At 42.5% G+C, this 22,065-nt stretch overlaps 1 protein-coding gene and 1 long non-coding RNA gene across 4 annotated transcripts in view; one reads left to right on the top strand and one right to left on the bottom strand.

The window, feature by feature from the left end:
- Positions 1-22,065, bottom strand: part of AFF2 (ALF transcription elongation factor 2) — a 417,511-nt gene that overhangs the window by 289,271 nt on the left and 106,175 nt on the right. For all 3 annotated transcript variants that reach the window (XM_077308979.1, XM_077308981.1, XM_077308980.1), the window contains exons 2-3: positions 19,450-19,570; positions 9,224-10,114 (exon numbers count right to left, since the gene is read on the bottom strand). In XM_077308979.1, the coding sequence (XP_077165094.1) occupies positions 9,224-10,114; positions 19,450-19,570 (1,012 nt within the window). The remainder of the gene's footprint in view (positions 1-9,223; positions 10,115-19,449; positions 19,571-22,065) is intronic.
- The window catches only part of LOC143823086 (uncharacterized), a 74,658-nt gene that overhangs the window by 45,394 nt on the left and 7,199 nt on the right, over positions 1-22,065 (top strand). The window lies entirely within an intron of this gene.

Here is a 22,065-nt window from a genome sequence, read left to right as displayed (position 1 = left end):
ATCATGTAATGTTGTTTGGCAAATCAACATGAAATGAGGAGTTAGTTAACTTGGGGCTCCCCCCCCCATCCCTTTGGCCTTGATTTCAATTAAATAAAGCCACTCTTACATGGACTGCACCCATCAAGTTTTATAAATTGCATATAAAGCTTCTTGCGTTTACTGCTTGGCTTAAATCAATATATACATGTCAATTTTCTGTGGTCTTTAATCTTGGAACAGAGAAAGTGTATCTGTGAGTGTGTTTGTGTGTATACACACACACACACACACACACATACTAGGGAAGATTTGTCCAGTTTGTAAGGGCATGGGGTTGAATGTGTGTGTTGTGCAGGAGGTTGTGATGGGGTGGTGACAAATGAAGGTGTGGGTGTGGACAGATGGATGTCAAGAACCTGTGGTTTGGAATGTTCATTGAGTGTGGGAGAAGACTGACCTTTGGGAATTCTGGCATAGTGGTTACAGGTGAGGTTTCCAGAGCCATGTCTTCAGATATGTGAAGGGAAAATCAGACTGGAGACTCTTCTTAGGGGTAGGTTACATGGAAACCAATTCCTCCCAGTTCTGCATTCAACATCATTTCCCTTCTTGTGTGAATTAGGCCACAGACACCAAAATGTCCCTGTGCCCTAATCCACATGGGGTAATCTCAATACACAGGTGTCTGCCCTGCTCCTTCCGTCTCCATTATCTTACTGTTGATAAAATGTTATGTGCCCACATGCTTCTTTCACGGTTGCTCCTTAGAAGAAGAACAGCTGGAGTTTTGTACCCTGCTGATTACTACCCAAAGGAGTCTCAAAGTGCTTTACAAACACCTTTTCCCTTCATCTTCCCACAACAGACAACCTGTGAGGGATATGGTTCTGTGAAAGAACTGGGAGTGGCCCAGTCACCCAGCAGGATTCAAGTTTCTCAAAGCACTTACAATCACTTTTCTTTCCTCTTCCCATAGTGGACTCCCCCGTGAGCCTCCCTTGGAAGATGGCAAGCCTAAGAGGAGGTCTCTTTGTGCGCAGCAGTCTTGACCTTAGTCAGGTTTATGCACATCTAGGTAGCGTGGAACTGCAGAACATGAACCCACACCAATCTGGCAAATTTACCTCCTCTGTGCAATGTTTTCTTTACCTGAAATACGTGGCTGGTTAGGTGGCTGCAGAGGCATTATACACTTTTGAGGCCCCACTTCCAAATCTCAAGGAATATGTTCAGTCTAGGGATAGCCAGCCTTGGAGGTGGGGCTTGGAGATCTCCTGGAATTGCTGCTCATCTCCAGACTATAAAGATCAGCTCCCCAGGCAAAAATGGCTGCATTGGAGGGGTGACTGTAGCATTGTATCCCATGGGATGCCAGCCTCCAGGTGGGGTCTGAGAATCCCCTGAAAGTACAGCTCATCTCCAGGCAGTTAGGTCATGTCTGCCCTTCTGAAGCATGAGGCCTACTGCTGGCAACTGCATGCCTGTTGTTCGCAAGGCCAAGTCATTGCCTAATAAAAATGGATCACCTAGGGCCATTTTGCACTTCTAAAAATTTAGCATTAAGCAACCGCCATTGCTTAACACCATAAAAAATGTGCCCCTGCCATTTCTCACCTCCTCACTCTCTCACATTCTTCTCTGGCTTTCTGACACTTCCTGGAACTCCGCACGGTCTCCCCCTGCCTGTCAGTCATGGCAGCCAGCCAATCAGCTACATTATAACACATAATGATCCTAACTCAATGCCACAAGTCTAAGGAAGCATGAGATAGGCCCAATTTTCAGCCTCATCTGGGCATCTTTCAATTTTACATATGAAGGGTGTTTGCAAAAATGATTTCCTAAGTAGGATTTTAAAAACTGCACTTGAAATTGTCACACTCTTATGTTTATCCATTTCCTGAATGGGATTTGTGGAAGGGATGGGAACCACACAGTGTTAATACAGTGTATTCATCAGGGTTTCTGTTGAACTGTAGGAAGACAACTTCCTCCTATTCTGTGCTTTTAAAGTGGAATAGATTGACTGAAATCGGAGCAGGGTAAAAAAAAAGAGAGCCTGTCAATCAATGAAAGGTTTAAAAACTTAAATGAAAGTGAAAAAGGGGAAAGACCGTGGCTGACAGGAGAAGGAAACAGAAAAATATAACCCATGGCAAAAAGGAGAGAGCACTCAAGATCTGTAATAGCGGGCTCACTGTTTATAATAGTTCACTAAGGGTTAAGTGGGCGGAGAGTGTGCGTGGCCTGTCAGAGGCGTGTCATGATTGGGCCCTGCCTCAGACAGGTCATGCCTACTCAGGACTTTGGCCCAATCATTGGGCCAAACTTCTGATAGGACCTGCCCAGCCAGGGGCAATATGGAGACTCTTGTGGTCCAAAACACATGTCAAAAACTCATGCACCAATTCAAACAGTGCATATTTCTGAGTAAGGGTATTTGTTTTTGAAGTGCCAAATCACTTTAGAGTTTCTACAGACCTGATTAATCTTTTCTTTATTGAGTGCACTTAATAATTTGTGTTCAAAAATCGTGGCATGTGCAAGAGACATTCCACAAGGGCTAAAAAATTTAAAATAATTTTTAGGCATCTGATTCCAAAAAGGCTTAAATGTACCATGTCAAAATTCTGGATTTAAGTGCTATGAGCAATGAATCAGCACACAGAGGTCTCTAAATTCTGCACATGTTCAAAGAGACATACATAATTCAGAAGTGTCAGTCCAATTAAAAGATGAGTTATCAAAATACAACATTTTAGCACTTCAATAACTGAATTTCGGCATAGGAAATTGATATTTCTTTTCTCCCTTTCGTATGCCTGGAGTGATCACTGCCTACAACTGCTTAAAACTAACATTTAGGAGTTTTGGAAGAAGTCATTTCTGTGAACTATGACCTATGAACCAGCATGGCCTGCAAGAGGCTTTCAAACTGCTAACATCTAAGTTCTCACTGCTCAAAGGATGCCGTGCACATAAACCTATCGCTTCTTTCCTCCTTGGTGGTCAGGGCGGCTTATAAAGTTCACTAGTCTTCCATTTTATTGTCATAACTATCCATAAGTTAGGCTGAGGTGAGAGCCAGTTTGGTGTAGTGCAGTGGTCCCCAACCTTTTTATCACCGGGGACTGGTCTACGCTTGACAATTTTACTGAGGCCAAGAGGGGGGGGGTAGTCTTTTGCCAAGGGACGTCACCGCTGCCTGAGCCCCTGCTCCACTTGCTTTCCTGCCAGTGCCCCTGACTTCCCGCCGCCCGCTGGGGGGGGCGCTGCCAGCAGCAGCTGCCACGCCGAGGGGGAGCCCCAGCCATGGCAGCCACTGGACAGCACCAAAGGTGAGCCAGCAGCAGATGGCAGGGCAGCCTCCGAGGCAACAGCCAGGGAGGAGGACGAGGAAGAGCTGCAGCCCGGTACCGACTGATCCACGGATCAGTACTGGTCCCTGGCCCCGGGGTTGGGGACCACTGGTGTAGTGGATGGGAGTGCAGACTTCTAATCTGGCATGTTGAGTTCAATTTTGGACTCCCACACATGCAGCCAGCTGGGTGACCTTAGGCTCGCCACGGCACTGATAAAACTGTTCTGACCAGGCAGTAATATCGAGGCTCTCTCAGCCTCACCCACCCCACAGGATGTCTGTTATGGGGAGAGGAAAGGGAAGGCGACTGAACCAACTCTTCTTCTTCTTGACTGGACCAAAACCACCAAAAAAACCTCACAACAGGAGGTGGGGGGGGGGTTGAACCTGGGTTCCCCTGATAAAATGCATGGTCTACTTATTGATACTCCATGTGAATTATTCTTACTCGTTTGTATCCAGTGTGAATGTGCTTTACTGTGTTACACTATGGAGTGCAAGGTCAATAAGAAATTGCAGTGGTCCTACTTTTCCTGGCTTGCTGCCTTTAACTGGTTCGTGGTTTGCCTCTTTAAACTGTGTCTAATTATTCCATACTGGAAAGAACACATTAAATTAACATACTATTATTTGAACCACTGTTACTGTATAACATGATAATTACTACTTAGCGGTATCACCTCACCCTAGGTGGGTGTAGTGAGAGAGTAGCACCTGCCCCCCCCCCTTGGGGAAAAGTCAAAATGACAAACCATGTATTTCCTTGTTGCTTTATAAGTACTGGAAGTCTTTCACTGGAACGACAGGAGGCAGACATAGATGAACACTGAATTCCAGCTGTAGGGCTCATTATACTTAGGGATCACTTAGTTCGAGAACTTTTGTGCACCAGCGGTGCCACGCCCGGCTGCCACTGAGTGTTTATGACGGGGCACTTAGCCCTGCCACTTCCTGAGTCCTCACAGGGGACAGCCTGCTATGGATTTCTACCTCTGGATAAGACAAAAAGGTTCCACCGAGTGGGTAGCAATTACACGTTCCTAAACAAACAAAGAGCCTCTTGTGGCACAGAGTGGTAAGGCAGCAGACATGCAGTCTGAAGCTCTGCCCATGAGGCTGGGAGTTCGATCCCAGCAGCCGGCTCAAGGTTGACTCAGCCTTCCATCCTTCCGAGGTCGGTAAAATGAGTACCCAGCTTGCTGGGGGGTAAACGGTAATGACTGAGGGAGGCACTGGCAAACCACCCCGTATTGAGTCTGCAATGAAAACACTAGAGGGCGTCACCCCAAGGGTCAGACATGACTCGGTGCTTGCACAGGGGATACCTTTACCTTTACCTTTTAAACAAACAAAAATGCCCTAGGCAGCTCAGCAGTGCATAGCACCACAGATCCACCTAGGGCAGTGGTTCTCAACCATCCTAATGTCGCGACCTTTTAATACAGTTTTTCATGTTGTGGCATATTTTCCTGCTAGGTTGTACCTTCTCATGGTTAACTTAAATGGAATGAGGATTACATACACAATGGGGTGGCTACGAAGTATTCAGCTATATCTAACCTGCATTATGTGGCTTTGTAAACAAACCCTAAAGTTCCACAGTATTCTGACTTAGATCTTCCCTTCGAAATTTGTTAATTGATTCAGTTTTGTATTTAATAGGCATCAAGAACGAACACATTTATTTGCTTTTGCAACCTCATTATTTTCTTTGCATGCAATTATTTCCTCGCCAAACAATGCTGGTGACAAATTGCAATAGACTACTCCAGCAGATTTTTAACCCAAGGTAAAAATAAACAGAAACATCTGTAAAGCAATCTTGTACAAAGCTACATTTATTAACAAATACATTTTTTCTAATAAAACACCATCTGCAAGTAACCCTCAGCTTCCACTTGATATAAATAGGCCTTTTTATGGTTTTCAGATGCTGTTCCCAGAAAATTATTCCAAGCCTTCCTGCAAAACACATCAGTCTTTGTTGCCCTCTGGAATGTTAATAAATAATGGCAAGGGAATCCCCGCCCCCCCCCCCCTTTTAAAGCAGTCAAACAAATTATTGGCTCAGAACAGTTATTTCAACAGGGGGAAAGAAAAGCTGACCTTTGGCAATAAAGAACCCTAAGAACACATTGGCACGTATAAAAACCATGACTAGCCATGAAATAGATATTTAGGAAAGAACTATAGAAAAAAAACATGTTATTTCTATCTTCTTTTGAGATATGCATCAGATATATACCACCATGCTGAGAAGCTCTTAAAAGAAAAAACAACTGCAAAATACACAGTGCTTATCCCCTACCTATTAATTTTCAATAGCTGCTAATCTTCAGACCATGTATCCACAATTATGGCAAAGTAAAATTCTTCACCTAAGGAGTCCACCTTTTAAAGGAAAACCTAATTATGTGGCCTGAATAAATAGCATTGTGATTCAATGTAATAACTCTCAGGTTGTTCTGTAAGAGTGGTAATCAATTAACTGGCTCAATCTGCGTAAACTAGCACATGTTGAGAGCAAAATAAATCAACTGTTTTGAAGATGGGGACATTTCCTATTTAATTTTTAGAAGATTCATGTGTCAGAGCAGGTGGTATTTCAGAAGAGGCATCCTCGCTAAAGTGAAAGATTCTAATATGCTGCTTCCCAGATAAATATTTAAGAGTTTTCATGTAAAATGCAGGTGATTTTCTGAAAAATCCTCCAATGAATCCGGAATGCCCATTTAATAGATGCAGTCCTACAAAATGGCATAGATCAACTGAGGATCCCTGGCCTTCAAGAAATATGCTTGTCCTCAACCAGAGCTAGGGCTTTCTTAGCCTTGGCTCCTGCCGGGTGGAATGAGCTCCTGGAGAGCTTCCTAAATTCCGCAGGGACTGTCAAACGGAGTTCTTCCACTGGGCCTAGGGTTGAAGCCAACTAAATTCAGAACCACACTTACAAGGCCCCCCCCCTCTTCTAATCTCCCCTTGCCTCCTGACTCGTCCAGCCTGGGTCCCTGCTAATTAGGTGAGTTATTAATATAATATAACCAGCAGCAGGCAAAAACTATTTTTAATATAATTTAATCTTGTACGTGTTTTTATATTTGTGTATTTTATATATTCCGTAAATGTTATACACTTTGCCGTTCATCACACCAAGACGCCAGTCCGAGAGGGGCAGTATATAAATCAAATCATTAATAAATAAATAATGTGCAGATATCCCTTTGGGGAGGAAAAGGCTGAACTCTGCTTGCTAATTAGCAGGATTCTGCCTGCCCCAGACAGCCAACAGACTTACATACCCATTCCCAGTTCAATCTCTATGTGAATTCTTTCTCAAGCTTCTTTTTTAAAGATAGTGTCTAAACCCATGAGAAACTAGAAACAGGCTTTTGAAAACTCAGAAAATGGGATCTTTAAGTGTCTCCCAAACTTCTTATAGTTAAGGCATATTTTTATCTGAATTAATATTGGAACCATTCACCATTCCCTTTACAGGGTTTATTTTAGAGTTGTGTAGAAGGACGAACTATTTGCATTCAAACTCCATTCTGTATGAGCTAATATCTTAAACATGCAAATAGTTTTGTCACTATTATACTGTTATGCCACAACATACTAAATAAATTGAGTGATCCTGTCGGAACCCATACAAAGACATGCCAGAAACTCCCAGCAAAGAGTAGTTCAAATCAGGCAGGGACCAGACCAGAGAATCTTGCAGAATTGCAGTAAGTACCCTCCTCTATTGGTGAGAACGTTGGGTTCAATCAGTCAGTTCCTTGTGACCCACCAGCATTTCCCTAGGGCCCTCTGTCACAATCAACAAGATACGCTCATTTCAGGCAGCCTATATTCCCGCCAAGGTTATTTCAGTGATAAGTGCTGCTGAATTCCAAGGAAATTGTTCCAAGTCATATACTCAGCGCCACACCCTTAATTCTATGCTCTTAAGAAAGGAATCTGGATGTATAAAATCCATACAACCAGGCTGGTGATGGTTAAAATCCACTACAGATGAGCATAACTTCACATTGTGGGTGGTGCCATATAGTTTTTCAGAACAAAACAAGCATCATATCTGCCATTCTGTCAATATTCCCAGTTGCATAGCACTATTCCTGTAAATAATTTGACAACCAAAACTCAAGCAACATCCACATTTCTTCAATCACAATAAGAAACATATTGATCCTAGGTCTGTTCTTAAAGTCGGGAACCAGGATAGTCACAGCGAGGTTCAGCAGAATCTGAGTCAAATTCTTTTTAAAGCGACATAAAATAAATCATTTAGAACTAAGCAAGCTAAAAGGATATACCTTTTTAGTCATTTGCAACAAGCCATAAGCAGGTTTCAAGCTATTGCCAATTTTAGCATAGATCAGTCCTGCAGAACCCATTTTCAAACTTTGGTTGAGGTTCCATTCCTATGCATTGCAGCATTTCCATAATCTCCGCTAGTTTCTATAGTCCAAAGAAGCAACAGAGGGAGAGTTGGATCCAGCCAAGTTTTCATTCAGTCTTGCCCAATTCTCTCCTCTACTACAGACCCCATCCCATGGGGCTTTAGTATAAGTAGGTCCCCTTTTTTGGTCAAAGAAGGGACTTGCCCTTTCTTTTTCATGAACACAAAAGACTGGTTGGATCCAACCCAGATTCTCAAAACACCCTATGGGTTGCCACGTGCAAACAGCCTTCATTTGGGGTGCTAGATCACGCTGTATACCACAGGTGTCGATTCCTGCTTCCCCTCTTGAGAAGTTTACATAATCTTTTGTGAGTTTTTTAATCATAAAAATCATGCAGATGTACCAAATCTCTGGCAGTTCAAATTAGCAGTCGAATCGTAAATATCTTTCCACAGAACTAATGTCTGTAGTTTTAGTAAATTTTACTTCCAAGTTGTTAAGATCACAGTTGCCAAAAATGACTAAACAGCTTTATAGTGAGCTAGCACCTAATTTATTTTAAATATATTTTATCTACTGGTTCAGTTTATTTAAATACATTTCCAAATTCCTGTAACTGAATATAAGATGTGTGGGTGGGTAGGGACATGAAGTCCCGGCAACAAAATTAGAATTTAACCACTATTGTGTTACAAACAGTAATAAGTAATTAATTGATAGCCTCTCCAATTAATGATTGCAGCCTGGCAAAACTGATCTGCACAGATGGATCAGATTACTCGATGCCAACTGTGGACAGTAAAAACACAGTGTTGCCTGTTCTTTTCTGGAAAAAGAGAAATATTCATGTGCACATACTATCTAGAAACCAATGGGGAGTTTCTCATAATAAAACCCATTGATATTAATGTTACTGAGCAATGGTGCTGCCCCCAACTCCACCCCAAACTGAAGAGCCAGTGATTTTTTTTTAAAGAAGCTAGACGGAAATGTGAAATTTGCATTGAAAGATTCTGTATTTTTGCTGTGCTCAGGTCTGTTCTCCTCCCTGCTAACTACAGCTTCATTGAGAGGGAATGATGATGAGGCCTGGGAGGAAATCTGACCTGGAAAAATTTGCTCCAATGAATGGATGTCAATTATGATTATTCCATTGGGTAAAAGAGTGAGAGGAGGTGGCAGCCAGATTCTGCCAGTAACTATATAAATGGCAGGAGGATAAACTTGTTTCCTGACATCTTCCTCAACTCTGGGTCCAATCCTCATGCCCATTTTAAAGCTGTAAATAGTTTTGGCATATCTGGTTTTTTTGTACCCATGATCTAAGGCGATAAATCTTAAATTGTGGCCATTTGCAGGTGACCCGCAGTCTGAATAAAAAGCAACAATAATGATTAGACTAAGAAAGTGGAAGTATAATTAGAAATCAAAGAACACCTACAAACTGAAACATGGTAGGGGGAACCAGACTTACTTCACTAGCTTGAGGGATGGTAAGCTTTGGTAGTTTATACTTTGAGCCCGGTCCAGTAGACTTTCCTTCCAGCAGCGATCCAAGAGGCTGGTTTCCATACACACCTTCAATTTCCACAGGTGGCTTTAGTTCTGGGGAGTCATTGGGAACTTGATCCTGGCCATCCATTGGCCTAACGTAAGCAGTAGGCTTTTGCTGTGTCATGCTACTCTTACAATGAAGGCCTGGAGGGAAGTTCTGAGTTGAAAGGCTGCTGTTTGCAGACAACAAAGAGGTGGAAGGGAGGGGGGATCCAGGGCCATGGCCCAGAAAATCGAGATCGACTGGAGACTTGGAATGGCTGCTTTCTTTATATGAATGGTCCACCACTGTCAATTTGGAATGGTTATGCCTTCTCGAGTGTGACGATGATGGCGTTGTATTGGCTTCCTCAGCTCCTCCGGTTTTATGCTGCTCACTTGGGCAGGCGTAGAGGTCATCATACCTGCCTTGCAACTGCTCATGAGAAGTGCTATGTTTTGTTCTAATCTGCTGGCTGCCAGATTGACTTGCCTGGCCACTGGTAGAATTGTGGCTGCCACGGGACCAGTCAGTCCTGGATTTCCTGCTGCTCTGGTGGCCATGCAGCAAACCAGAATTTGATGATATGGAAGGCGGAGGGGGCATTGTTGCTGATGAGTGCCCACTAATCTGATGGGATGGGACCATCCGGTTTCTTTGTTCTGGGAAGAAGCTCTGTTCATTTTTGTCTACCAGGGCTTGTGGCACAGTGTTCTTTGGGATTCCAACAAGGTGACTCTGGTTCGAATGGTTCGTCAGAAAGTCCTTCATCTCGTCATAATTCCCCAGTGTGTTCTGGACACGGTTGGCAAGAGCATCACCTTTGTTAGTCTAAATTAGAAAAAGAAAAATCAAAGTACCTCAGAATGACATCATTGCTAAGTTTCACTACCTAAAACATTTTTATTTGTTTACATTCACGATTTCTCATGGCAAGATGTAAAAACTTTGCTACTGGTTCAATTATATCAGGGTTCTGGGGATGTCAAAAGAAACTGAGTCGTTCATCCGAATGCAGTTCTCTTTTACACAGCATTGAGTTAAGAAATTTTGCTCGGATCGAAGAATAAAATGGACAATGGAAGAAAATGTGTGCAATTGATTCTATACAGCATTGACCACATGGGCACAGCCTAGCTGAATACGGGATCTGTTGAAATCTCCCATATAGAACAGCAGAAGGTAGAGCATTAGTTCTAGCTAACATGAATGCTCTACGCTGTTGTGGGATGATTAGATGGTAGATTGTAAGCCGTGACTTCTTCGGGTAGTACCTAAAACAACATGACAGTAGGCAATTGCTTAAGAGTGGCATTTCAACTGATTTATAACGTGATATACTTCATTTGTTTAAAAAAGAACATTGGTTTTAAATATAATTTGGTGTCATAACTGGGGAGATGCTGGAAGATCTGAGGATCACATTGTGTTAGGGACATCTGGAGAGGGGAGACCAGGTTTAAGCCTTCCAGTCCTGCAAGCTTTCACTAACTGAAACCATCCCATCTTGTTCTTAGCATTGTAGCAAAATATGGGCAAGTGATGAATGTGTGTCTATTTTTCTTTAAAGCCTGATAACAGATGACAGCTGATTTTGATTAATGAAATCATTTGGCATCATCTGGGCATGGAATTGGGATCACTGTGGGTGGGCAGGTAGTTGTGATTTTCCTGCATTCTGCTGGGGGTTGGAATAGATGACCCTGGAGATACCTTCCTACTTTATTATTCTAACTCAAGGCACTACACAGCTATATTTTTGCTTCAAAGAACATTGGAGAATCTATGATCTACATCTTATCTATTTGGATCCTTTTTTAAGAGAGAAAGAGGCAAGAGGTGATATGACTCCTTTTACAATTCGCCACCCGAAGCCCCAAGGTCAAATGCAAGGTTGCCCTTGGCAAACAGAGGCCGCAAAATCAAATGCAGAGTTGTTCTTGATTTGTTGACCAGAGATATGCATGGAAGGGATGTTGATTCCGGCAAGAGCACACTTTGCACAAGGGGGGAAAGGAAGTTACATTCTGGAAGAAGAAACATCTGTGGTTACTAACCATAATCACTAGAAGGAACCTTCACATGCAAGCAGTACCAGTGCTAGGAGGCAGCATCAGGATGCAGGACTAGATGAATCACTGGTTTGGTCCAGCAGGCCCTTGTTCTGTTCTTATCTTTCACACACACATACACACACTCCTCTTCTTAAACTACTGGAGGACCAAGAGCAGTATTGTGCAGTATAGGGCAGAATCAAACACAAATGTAATTTGTTTTTACTGTTATGGACTATTATAATGTGGTTGCCTTGCTAGGTCTTCAGCCTCAGGCCAGACTGGGTATTAGACAAAGTTAACTTGAACATTTAGAACAGGGGTAGTCAAACTGCGGCCCTCCAGTTGTCCATGGACTACAATTCCCAGGAGCCCCTGCCAGCATTCGCTGGCAGGGGCTCCTGGGAATTGTAGTCCATGGACATCTGGAGGGCCGCAGTTTGACTACCCCTGATTTAGAAGATCACTTTTTAAATCAAAGGAACACATAAATACTATTGTCAGCAGTGTTTGGAAGGGCTGCTCTGCTATGTTTCCTGGAACTGCACAGCATGTGTTTTGCAAATCAATGCTTCACAGTTATTTTCTGTAAAGTGTAGAGATTAAGCAAATTCTGGCTCATTATTTGGCATTATTATGTTTTCATTTTCAGTGTTTTTCTACTTTATTGCCCAGACAAGATCTGCTTTCCTTTAAATGTGCATTTAAAACATACACACACACAAGAGCTTATATGAAAAGTATATTTTAAATCTCTGGTTGCACTGCCATGAAGCTGAATGGACTTGGAAGCCTACATGTGGGCACTGGCGGGAAGTGATCCCCTAAAGGTAGATAGGTAAGAATTTATCAGGGTAACTTCAGCCTACCTCTAAGATAGACAGGGAAGCATCTGGGGGAAAGTAACACTGAAAAACACACAATAAATGCATTATTCAAGCTAGGTTTAAAAACCATGAAACTCTGTTCCAACCACTTTCTACATCCTGAGCAACACTGATATGAAATAATCCTAATAATCCTATCTATAACCGCTCTGCGGGAGCGGTATAAATAAAACAGTAAGGGCCCTCGAGGAGGGCCCTGTACAGGATGGGGAAGGCCGCCCACTGGCCCCTTCCCCCCCGGAGTGACAAGCGGGGTGCCCAGTTGGCAAGCACAAACTGTCTGCCGTGTGTCAGTCCGGCAACAAGGGACAAGGGACCAATCGCCAGCCGTGCATAGCGCAGCTGGTGATTGGCCACTGGGCGAGTCTACTCCCCGCCGTGCACCGCCTTCGCCACACTGCCGCCATTGGCTGCCGGCCTGCCAACAAGCCAGGTCGGCGGCAGCCCTTGACTGGGAGACATTGGTTGCCAGTTGTGGGGAGAGGAAAGGGAAGGCAACTGGAAGCTGCTTGGAGACTCCTTCGGTTAGAGAAAAGTGCCATATAAGAACCAACTCTTCTTCTAAACGGAAGGAAGAGGGCAGAGAAAGACAAACTCCCATTTTCCTCTTGGTTTCTTTTGAGAGATTGTAACAAAGGAACAGAAGTAAATATTTATTAAGTTAGTCAACTGTGCATTGCTAAAACTCACGCTGTACACAAGAAACATCTCCCCACCCCCGTAAAAAAGAGAAACTTAAGTTGGTCATTTTTAGTAGCAAAAGTAAATAAATAAATAACTACATTCTATCAGGGCAAAGAATAAACTCTTTGTGCTTGACCCGTCTCCTTCAACCTGAGCTGCACAATAAACTGTTTTGGGCAGCAGCCAAAGCAAGTCTCCGCACAGCCCCCCAAATTTAAAACAAGGAGATTCCATTGTGCTTAAAGGACTAGGAGGAATTACGACACAAATACCAAACACTCATTCACTTGTTCTCTCCATCCCTTCCCGCAATATTGCTGAGACAGCACATGTGCATAGGGAGGCTCTGAGGTTACTGCCATATCAACAATTCTGGTCTAAAGGGTCTAGTTACACTGTGTACAGTTCACTCTGCTGAACTGTCTGCAAAGGAGGAGAAATGGAACATCTCATTTCCCAGCAACACTTTTAGTTCCAGGTTGTAGGGGAAAGGGGCTTTTCTCCTAACCATTTATAGAAGGCAGTCAGTACTGGTGTTTTTATTCATTTATTGTATTGTTTTTATTATGCCCTTCCTCTAAGGAGCTCAGAGCAACATAAGTGGTCCAGAAACCACAACAATGTATTAGTAGGGAAGGCTGAAAGATGACCATGATCTGATGAGTGAATTGCTGAACGGGGATATGAACCCAGATCCCAGAAGTAACTCTGTATAGAATTGCACTGTAAACATCCTTAGAATTGGGTTGGAGGTGGTGGTGGTTTTTAAAACAATACTTATTCTTAGAATTTTGGATTTTAAGGTGCTGTCACCAGTCTTGGTTGGCCAAGGTAACAAATCCAAACTAATATGTCACAATAATTCAAACAGATATGCTCCGATAAGAATACCCCCACTAAGCCGTGAAACCTCTTCTCCATGAAGGCAAGTATACATTTCCAAATAACACTTGCCTGGTCATCTGTGGAGAGAGATATTCACATGCAGATGATTAGGCAGTGTTAATTTTATAAACTCAAAGTTGGTTGTATTTCCCCCCCTTCCTGGCCATTGAAGTACCACAAAAATGGTTGACAAAGATGCTTGTGCTTAGGTACCAACTGGACTAATGTAGATTATTGTTTGCTAGTAACTTTGAAGGGCCTGTTGGCAAGGCCAGTCTGTGTGAGCCAGTGTGGTGTAGTGGTTAAGAGTGGCAGCTTCTAATCTGGAGAGCCAGGTTTGATTCCTTGCTCCTCCACATACAGCCAGCTGGATGACCTTGGGCTAACGGTTCTCTTATGCTGTTCTCACAGAGTAGTTCTCTTAGAAGTCTCTCAGCCCCACCTACCTCACAGGGTGTCTGTTGCGGGGAGAGGAAGGGAATGTCATTGCAAGCCACTTTGAGACTCCTTTTGGTAGTGAAAAGCGGGGTATAAAAAAGCCAACTCTTCTTTCTCTCCACATCTACATAATTATAAATCTTAAGCTGGTTCTGTATGACTCCATTGTCTGAAACGCCATTAAACTGGTGGTCAATTTCCTTTTCGTGTGGTTCTAAATTCCTAGGATTGCATTCAGACATTGTAATAAGCCATGGCATATGCAAGGAATGCTGGATATAGTTTATCAGATGTAAATAACCAATTCCAGTTTGTGCAGAAACTCTCATGTCTCCAACATTAAGAATGTTCTCCTCTAATTGCTGTCCCTGTGGCTAGGCTGCTGGAAGGGGGTTATGCTACTCAAGGAATTAAGTAAATTCAGGCATCACAAACTGTGCAAACAAACCAGTTACAAGATTCTAATTTTCATGTGCTACCTGCAATCAGACATTAGCTAAACAGGATTTGATGAAGCCACTGATTATAACCCACATTTTCTTGTAATTTCTGAATGCAGGTTTCCCCTGCACCACCTCTCTTTTACTGAGAAAGAAAACTTCTGTTTTTAGCCTTATTTTCCAAACACTAGTTGAATCTCAGCATTGCCTCCCTCAGGAAATGTGCTTTCTGAAGAATTCCAAGACATAAATTACACGTCTGGTTTGTGACTCACTACTTTTACCCCCTCAAAGTCATTCAGAAATCTTGTTAATTTGGAAAATGTGCGCCTCCCTAGTTTCTGTTGCTCTGTTACTTTTTTAAAAAATCAATCAAATAACAGATCCCCCACACCAAGGGAGTTACTAGTTGGCTACAGTTAGACTTGTCTCTAATGTCTTGAGATGGTTTAGCCAAAGTTTGCATTCCTTCGTTTACTTCCTCATACCCAGGGACTTCAGCAGGCAAGATGATAAGGCCTTATTTCAGATTGAGCTAACAGGTAATGGAAAGCAGTTTGTCTTTTAAAAGTTGGGTCTGCATTAAGCCAGCCCTTTTATATACCATCCAGACAGTTTTTAAATCAGCTAGTTTTTTTAAAAAAGTAGACTGGCCAATTGGTTAATTAATGGGAGAGATACAGGTGATTCTTATGAATCCTCTGCAGAACTGATTCTCTGCAGAAATACCTTAAGTGCACGTAAAAGGCTGTAAAATCATACACTTTTCCGCAAGTCCAAAATATAGCTGGCCAGCCTCCACACGTTGGCAGCATATTCAGCTGCTAGGGGGTAGGCAACCCTAATGGATGAAATGGGGGTATGTCTAGTGCAGGAGTAGTCAAACTGCGGCCCTCCAGATGTCCATGGACTACAATTCCCAGGAGCCCCTGCCACCATTCACTGGCAGGGTCTCCTGGGAATTGTAGTCCATGGACATCTGGAGGGCCGCAGTTTGACTACCCCTGGTCTAGTGGGTTGGATAGGTGGCCTTAATGGACTCTTCTAACTCTATGATTCTATGATCACTCAGCAAGGTTCCATTCAGAATAGAGAATCAAACCTTGGTCTGCTCATATCCAATCTGACACTCTTGACTATACCACTTTCTTACTTGGGAAGGGAATTAAGTAAGTATTAGATGAGAATGATGGCCCAAACTGGATCTGAAATAATTCCTGGCAAATTCTTGAAAATGCTCAGTAAACGTTGTGAGTGTTCAGTGAAGCACTGCATTTAGGTGTGCATATAAACATCACCACTTGGGCTGTTTTCTGTGGGGGAAGGAAATGTGAGATATATAAACAACATTAATAAATTAAATGCTACACGCAGGGGCCCATCTCCTTCTCCAAGCCACAAATGTTAACTTGCAGAGGTGAGGAAATAACATGCATGTGGGAATGACTATTGAAACAGGATAGATGCCTGCTGGAGCCTAACTTCCCAGTAAATGGCTCTTCTCGGACTTCTGTGAGATATCCTGTTGGAACTTACGGAAATGGTAGCTTCCGCTATATGCCGAACTGTACAGGCTGAGTTTTCAGCTACAATTCCCATCAACTCGAACAATCAAGGAACTTCTGTGTTGCTTATGCCAGGGGTAGTCAACCTGTGGTCCTCCAGATGTTCATGGACTACAATTCCCATGAGCCCCAGCCAGCAAATGCTGGCAGGGGCTCATGGGAATTGAAGTCCATGAACATCTGGAGGACCACAGGTTGACTACCCCTGGCTTATGCAATGCATACTTGCCAATTACAAAAAAACCTGGGGTATCTTAAACAGGATGCATTTCATTTTTACATAGTCATTTGTGACAATTACAGCATCACTAAGAAATAGTGACAGTAAAAATTAAAGCAGAATCATATATCACTGTTACTGCCACTCTTATTACCTGGTGTAGTTATTGAACCTATATTGTATCTGCCTTCTGGCTTCCATGTTCTCTGTAAAGAACCCTGAGCCACAAGGGGAGGGCCATATATAAATGAAATAAATAAATACATACATATGTACGTATGTACATACAAGTGTTGTTCAACACAAACGTTTGGCCTATGTTGAATGTACATTGAATTTAACTTTGAGATCCTCTAATAATTTTTGAAAGTTGAAATTCCCCAGCTGTCACTTTGATTGCTTCACCTTCAATTATCTAGAGCCTCAATTGCTTTCCCTTCTGTGCTGTTTTATTAACCTTCCAGCCACAACCTGCTTCCTTGGAAGTATTCCTAAATATGGGGAGATTAAGGAGATGACCAAAGTTGTTAAAAACTGACAGCTATAATATATTCTCAAGAATGGAAGAAAAAATATACAAGGGTGTAGTCTGCATGGGGCTTTTTACTCATTCCCCAATCAACTAAATCCCTGTAGTCTACACTGAATTTGATTTGCATTTTGATTTTGGGCACTTGAAATTTTCCCTCTGCAACATGCATGATTGATTCGTGGTGCTCCTACCTTTCCCCTGTGATATCCTGGAGTGGATATAAGCCTCGCTATTTCAAAAACCACCATGAGTAAATGTGCAGATGTCTCCTTTTTGCGAATTAACTCACTGCTCCGTGCCTCGGGAGCAAAGCAGTCTTCCCTGATTGGCCAGGGCATCAGTTCAAAGACTTCCTGGTTACCGGTTGCAAGGTTTCCCTTAAAGTGACTATGCTCCAGAAGCCCTAACTTCTCTCAGCAGAGACTTGAGATTTGCCTCTTGGATTTATTTCCACCCCCCCTGCTGTCTCTAATCCTCCCCCCCCCCCAACCTGGTCAAAAAAAGAGACTCCTGCTGTGCTTGGCTCCCCTTCCCGCTCTGAGTTTTCCCAATCAAATGCAGAACGCTTTCTGTTTCAGTTTGGGGGGGGGGGGGAGATAGAGGAAGACCCAAGTTCAAATAGATCTGGATTCAGTAAGATCCACAACAGAATAAACAAAGTGCAGAATAAGTCCAGGTTACAAGAAGCCACTGATAATTTCTTACACTACTGTGATGAATAAAGCAGGAATACAAATATCTTCTTAGCTTGAATAACAGGATACAGAGAGTGCATTGTGATTGACAATATTTTAATTGGTGTATACTTGTATTTTGTATGTATTCATGGGATTTCAATAGGGTTTGTAAGAATACTATGGTTGAATTTTGTTGTTGCTGTTGTTAAGGATTACTAATTTACATCCTGACTTTGGGTTCTAGGGCATAACTTAGAAGATTTTTAAAGAGGGTTGGATCCTCCCAGGTTTTCTGCTGGTGCAAGAGGGAAGACTGCCTCAAAACATTATGGTGTGGTTAAGGTTTATAAAACCGCATGGGCAAAAAAATGGAACATGATTGTGAAAAAGTTGGTAGGATCTAAACCTCTAATGCCAGCATGTTCATATTCATTGTATGTAGCCTGTTGGTTTATGTGTGATATTACAGAAGGAAGGAAAGAAGGAAGGAAGGAAGGAAGGAAGGAAGGAAGGAAGGAAGGAAGGAAGGAAGGAAGGAAGGAAGGAAGGAAGGAAGGAAGGAAGGAAGGAAGGAAGGAAGGAAGGAAGGAAGGAAATATTATTTTTTTAGAACATGAGTTTGCATGAGGGAAGTTCTCAAAGACCCAGGGTTTTCCAGAAAGGAATATTACCATACATTTTTTTAAAGAAAAAAAAAATCTGTGCACATGAAAAACTAGAATGTCCAGAGTTTTCCTAGCTTTCTCCCAGGTGCAGTGTATTTTCTACATGCAAGATTTCTGCAATAAGGAAGAAGATTCAGTCACAAAAGGTCCCACCTGCCATCTGAAGCAGCATACCCTCAGGCGTGCACATCAACAAGAAGTAGACCACAGTTGTTGATGTATAAAGCACTCTTATCAAAGTGATTTCACGCTCAAGAAATGAACACAAACTCTGGTTAGAAAACACAGTTCTGGGAATTGTCCCTAAAATGTTTCAATACTGCTACTATTATAAATTAGAACTTAACATTCATTTGGAGTCATGGGGCATGCCAAGGGATGGCTGGCTCAAACTCAGAAGAACATAAATGTCAGCCCAAAGGGCTCATGACTTGGAGGGTTCACAGTTGCCACAGATTGATTGATTATTAATAATTTAATGTATACCATTCACCATTCCCATAACCGGCTTGCAGCGGCTAACAATAGATAAAAACCCACAATAAAATCCCCCTAAAGGAGCAAAAATCCAAACAATAAAAACCAGAAAAATTGGCAGACCAGCCCCGCTCACACAGAATGCAAGACGCCTCAGGGGGTAAATAGCGGGTAGCCAGAGTTTGGTCAAGATCTTACCTGGTCAGTGCCTTAATGTGGTCTATAAAGTATTTCCCATGCAATTCAAACTCAAGTGAATACAAACAAATCTAAATTCTTGTTTTTTTCCTATTGGTCTCTGGAATCTGTTAACCGTTTTCATTATGCTGTGTGTTGATTTATAATTTAGTCTCACACTCTACCTGTAAGTTTGAACTGATTACTTCCATTCCATTGTATTTGAGGAAGCATGCACACAAAAGCTCGTACCTTGAATAAAACTTTGTTTGTCTTAAAAGTGCCTCTGGACTCTAAATTTGTTCTGTGGCTTCAGACCAACACAGCTACTAACTTGAATCTGTCTTAATGTGGAAGCTTATTCGGTAAAGCAAGAAGCCCTCTCACAGGGGCTAATGTTTAATTAATTTGGGAAGGAAAGAGCAGTTCCAGATGACAGATGCTAAGACATGGGTACTTATTTACCTTGTAGGGTTCCCCAAAGAGATTAAAGCCAGAGGCAAAGAGATCTTCATCCTGCTGGACTTCTTGATTTCTGCGCTCCCATTCTTTTCTCTTAAGCGCATTCCGATCTTGTTCATAATGACTGAAATTAAAACAAAGAGACAATAAGGAAACAGACCATTAGTATTTTTCATTGAACAAGGTTTTTAAAAAAAGTTTTAGGCGCAGGAACTTAAACCTGTGCCTCTACAATGACAGCTTTAAGAGTGCATCGACACTGTATGAATCCCAGGCTCTTGCTTCACATTTTGGTGTAGCTGCATTGGTGTTTATTAAATGAGGGACATGCAAGAAATCCTTTCCAAATTGTCATCTCCACTAAAGGACTCCAGACCCAACACAATCTTCCAAGTTCTTAGATCCCAGCTGCTGTCCTAGGTGCTGTCCTAGGTGCTTCCCAGCTGCTGTCCAAACTCCCCAGGACCTGCCTGCCTTGGCAATACCCCCTGAAGGATGTTGCCTTCTTTAGGACTGCAAGTAAGTTGATCAGTCCTACCTCTTATCTGGCTCATTTGGGATCTGTATTCAAGCAGGGAGATAGCAATGAATGAATGCATTTCAGTTAGCATCTATGCTCGCAGAATAGCATATGACTGGTATTGGCATTCCCTGAGGTGGGGTAGCTGCCAAGGCCCAGAACTTCCAGTGGGGCCCACTGACACCTCCAGTCCATTCCCAACCTAATCACTATTCAGGTTTTTATACTAACAGTGCTGTATATTTCGCTAACACTGTAATCTAAATCAGGGGTAGTCAACCTGTGGTCCTCCAGATGTCCATGGGCTATAATTCCCATGAGTGTTTGCTGGCAGGGGCTCATGGGAGTTGTAGTCCATGGACATCTGGAGGACCACAGGTTGACTACCCCTGATCTAAATCTTCGACTTTTGAACCTTATGACTTGCTGGTCTCTGACCATATAATAAATATCTGTCTATCCAAACTAAGCACTTGTAGGTGCTCTGCCATCAACACTTCTGCTCCACATGCTGCCTAGCAGTGCTGGGGAAGAATATATAGGTGAAGGTCATCAGCAGTGCTTGTGGCAGTGGCTATAGTGCCCATAAGAATGCCAGCCTCCAAGTGGGACCTGGGGATCACCTGGAATTATAGCTCATCTTCAGACTAAAGAGATCTGTTCCCCTGGAGAAAATGGCTGTTTTAGAGGGTGGACTCCATAGCATTATACTCCACTGAGGTCCCTTCCTGCCCCAAATGCCACACGCTTCCAGCTCCACCCAAAAGTCTACAGGTATTTCCCAACCCAGAGCATACCTAGTGCAGTTGGGGAAAAGACAAGTGGGCAGGGGGAGAGCTTGCAAAAGGGTGGGGAAAGATGCAAAGGTGGGTAAGACACATGAGCAGATGGGTGGGAAAGGAGGTGTGAATGAGGAACCTAGCAGTGGGAAAAACACAGGAGGGGACCCCTGAACACTCTCTGCCCAGGGCCCACCAAAGTATCCTTGAGCCTTCCGTAACACAAGTGCATTAAATTGTATACTACATAAATCCACCAAATACTAAGCCAAACTATAGGATATCTAGCTCTGGATTCTTCCCCTAGGATCAGCAGTGGCTCTCTAAGTCCTAAAGACACAGTGTTCTCCTATGTGTCAGCAATCCTTTACCTAGTTTGGCCCTTAGTACTATCTCATCTGTTAGCAGCTTTCCAGGTTTGCTACCTTGACTGGAGATTGAACCTGTGCATTTTTGCATGTCAAGCAGATACTCTAACCACTGATAGCTGCTATCTCCATGTTTTTAGAGTATTTTAAATTGTTCTAATAGTTTAAACTATTCTGTGTGTATCTCCAAAAGTATGGATTTCTATTGCATGAGCGTGAGGCATTTTAATAAAAGAAATTTATGCATCTAGAATATTTTAACTGGAGTTCTGTTTTAATTTTTAAAAATCACTTTTATTGCTGTTTTGTATGTTTAATTAAATCCCACTATCCTAATTCTGTCTGACATAAATTATTAGTAAAACATAATTATATAGTAAAATAAGCATTACAGCATTTACTATTTTCTATTAGGTTAAAAAAGGATTAATAAAAAATCAAGCTCTATAATTGCTCAAATCAATGTATATAATTATAGTCTGTCCTTCTAAGTGCCAAAAAGATACAATAAATGGAAGTTGTAAATCTGATTCTTCCCTGCTTTGTTTATAAGATAAAACAGAACATTTGCCTTTTAGTTCTATTTTCTCCCAGGTTGACAAATTAATCATGATCTACTTAAACTGATTTACACCCCAGTTTAGCACTTTTTTGGAACCACTACCACAATCTAACTTCAGCACCAGCATCAACATCTTTCTTTACAGGAAGCAAAACAAGCCTTGAACAAGCCTAATCATAGTATGAATATGTCAAACTATAATCCTTAACAAGTGTTCAGGGGACAGGTAGGGTGCTAGTAGCCGAGCCTGGCGAAGATGGAAAAATGCCTGGCCAATGCCTCCATGGTCAATGAGGCATCAATGGTCACACCCAAATTCCTGGCTTGGGGCACGATCATAAGTTGTATCCCTTCCAGGGTGGGTAAGCATATTTCCTGGTCCTGCCCTCT

This window comes from Paroedura picta, chromosome 13 (genome assembly GCF_049243985.1).
Source record: "Paroedura picta isolate Pp20150507F chromosome 13, Ppicta_v3.0, whole genome shotgun sequence".
In the NCBI taxonomy this organism is placed as follows: Eukaryota; Metazoa; Chordata; class Lepidosauria; order Squamata; family Gekkonidae; genus Paroedura; species Paroedura picta.
This window is presented reverse-complemented; position numbering and strand designations above follow the sequence as displayed.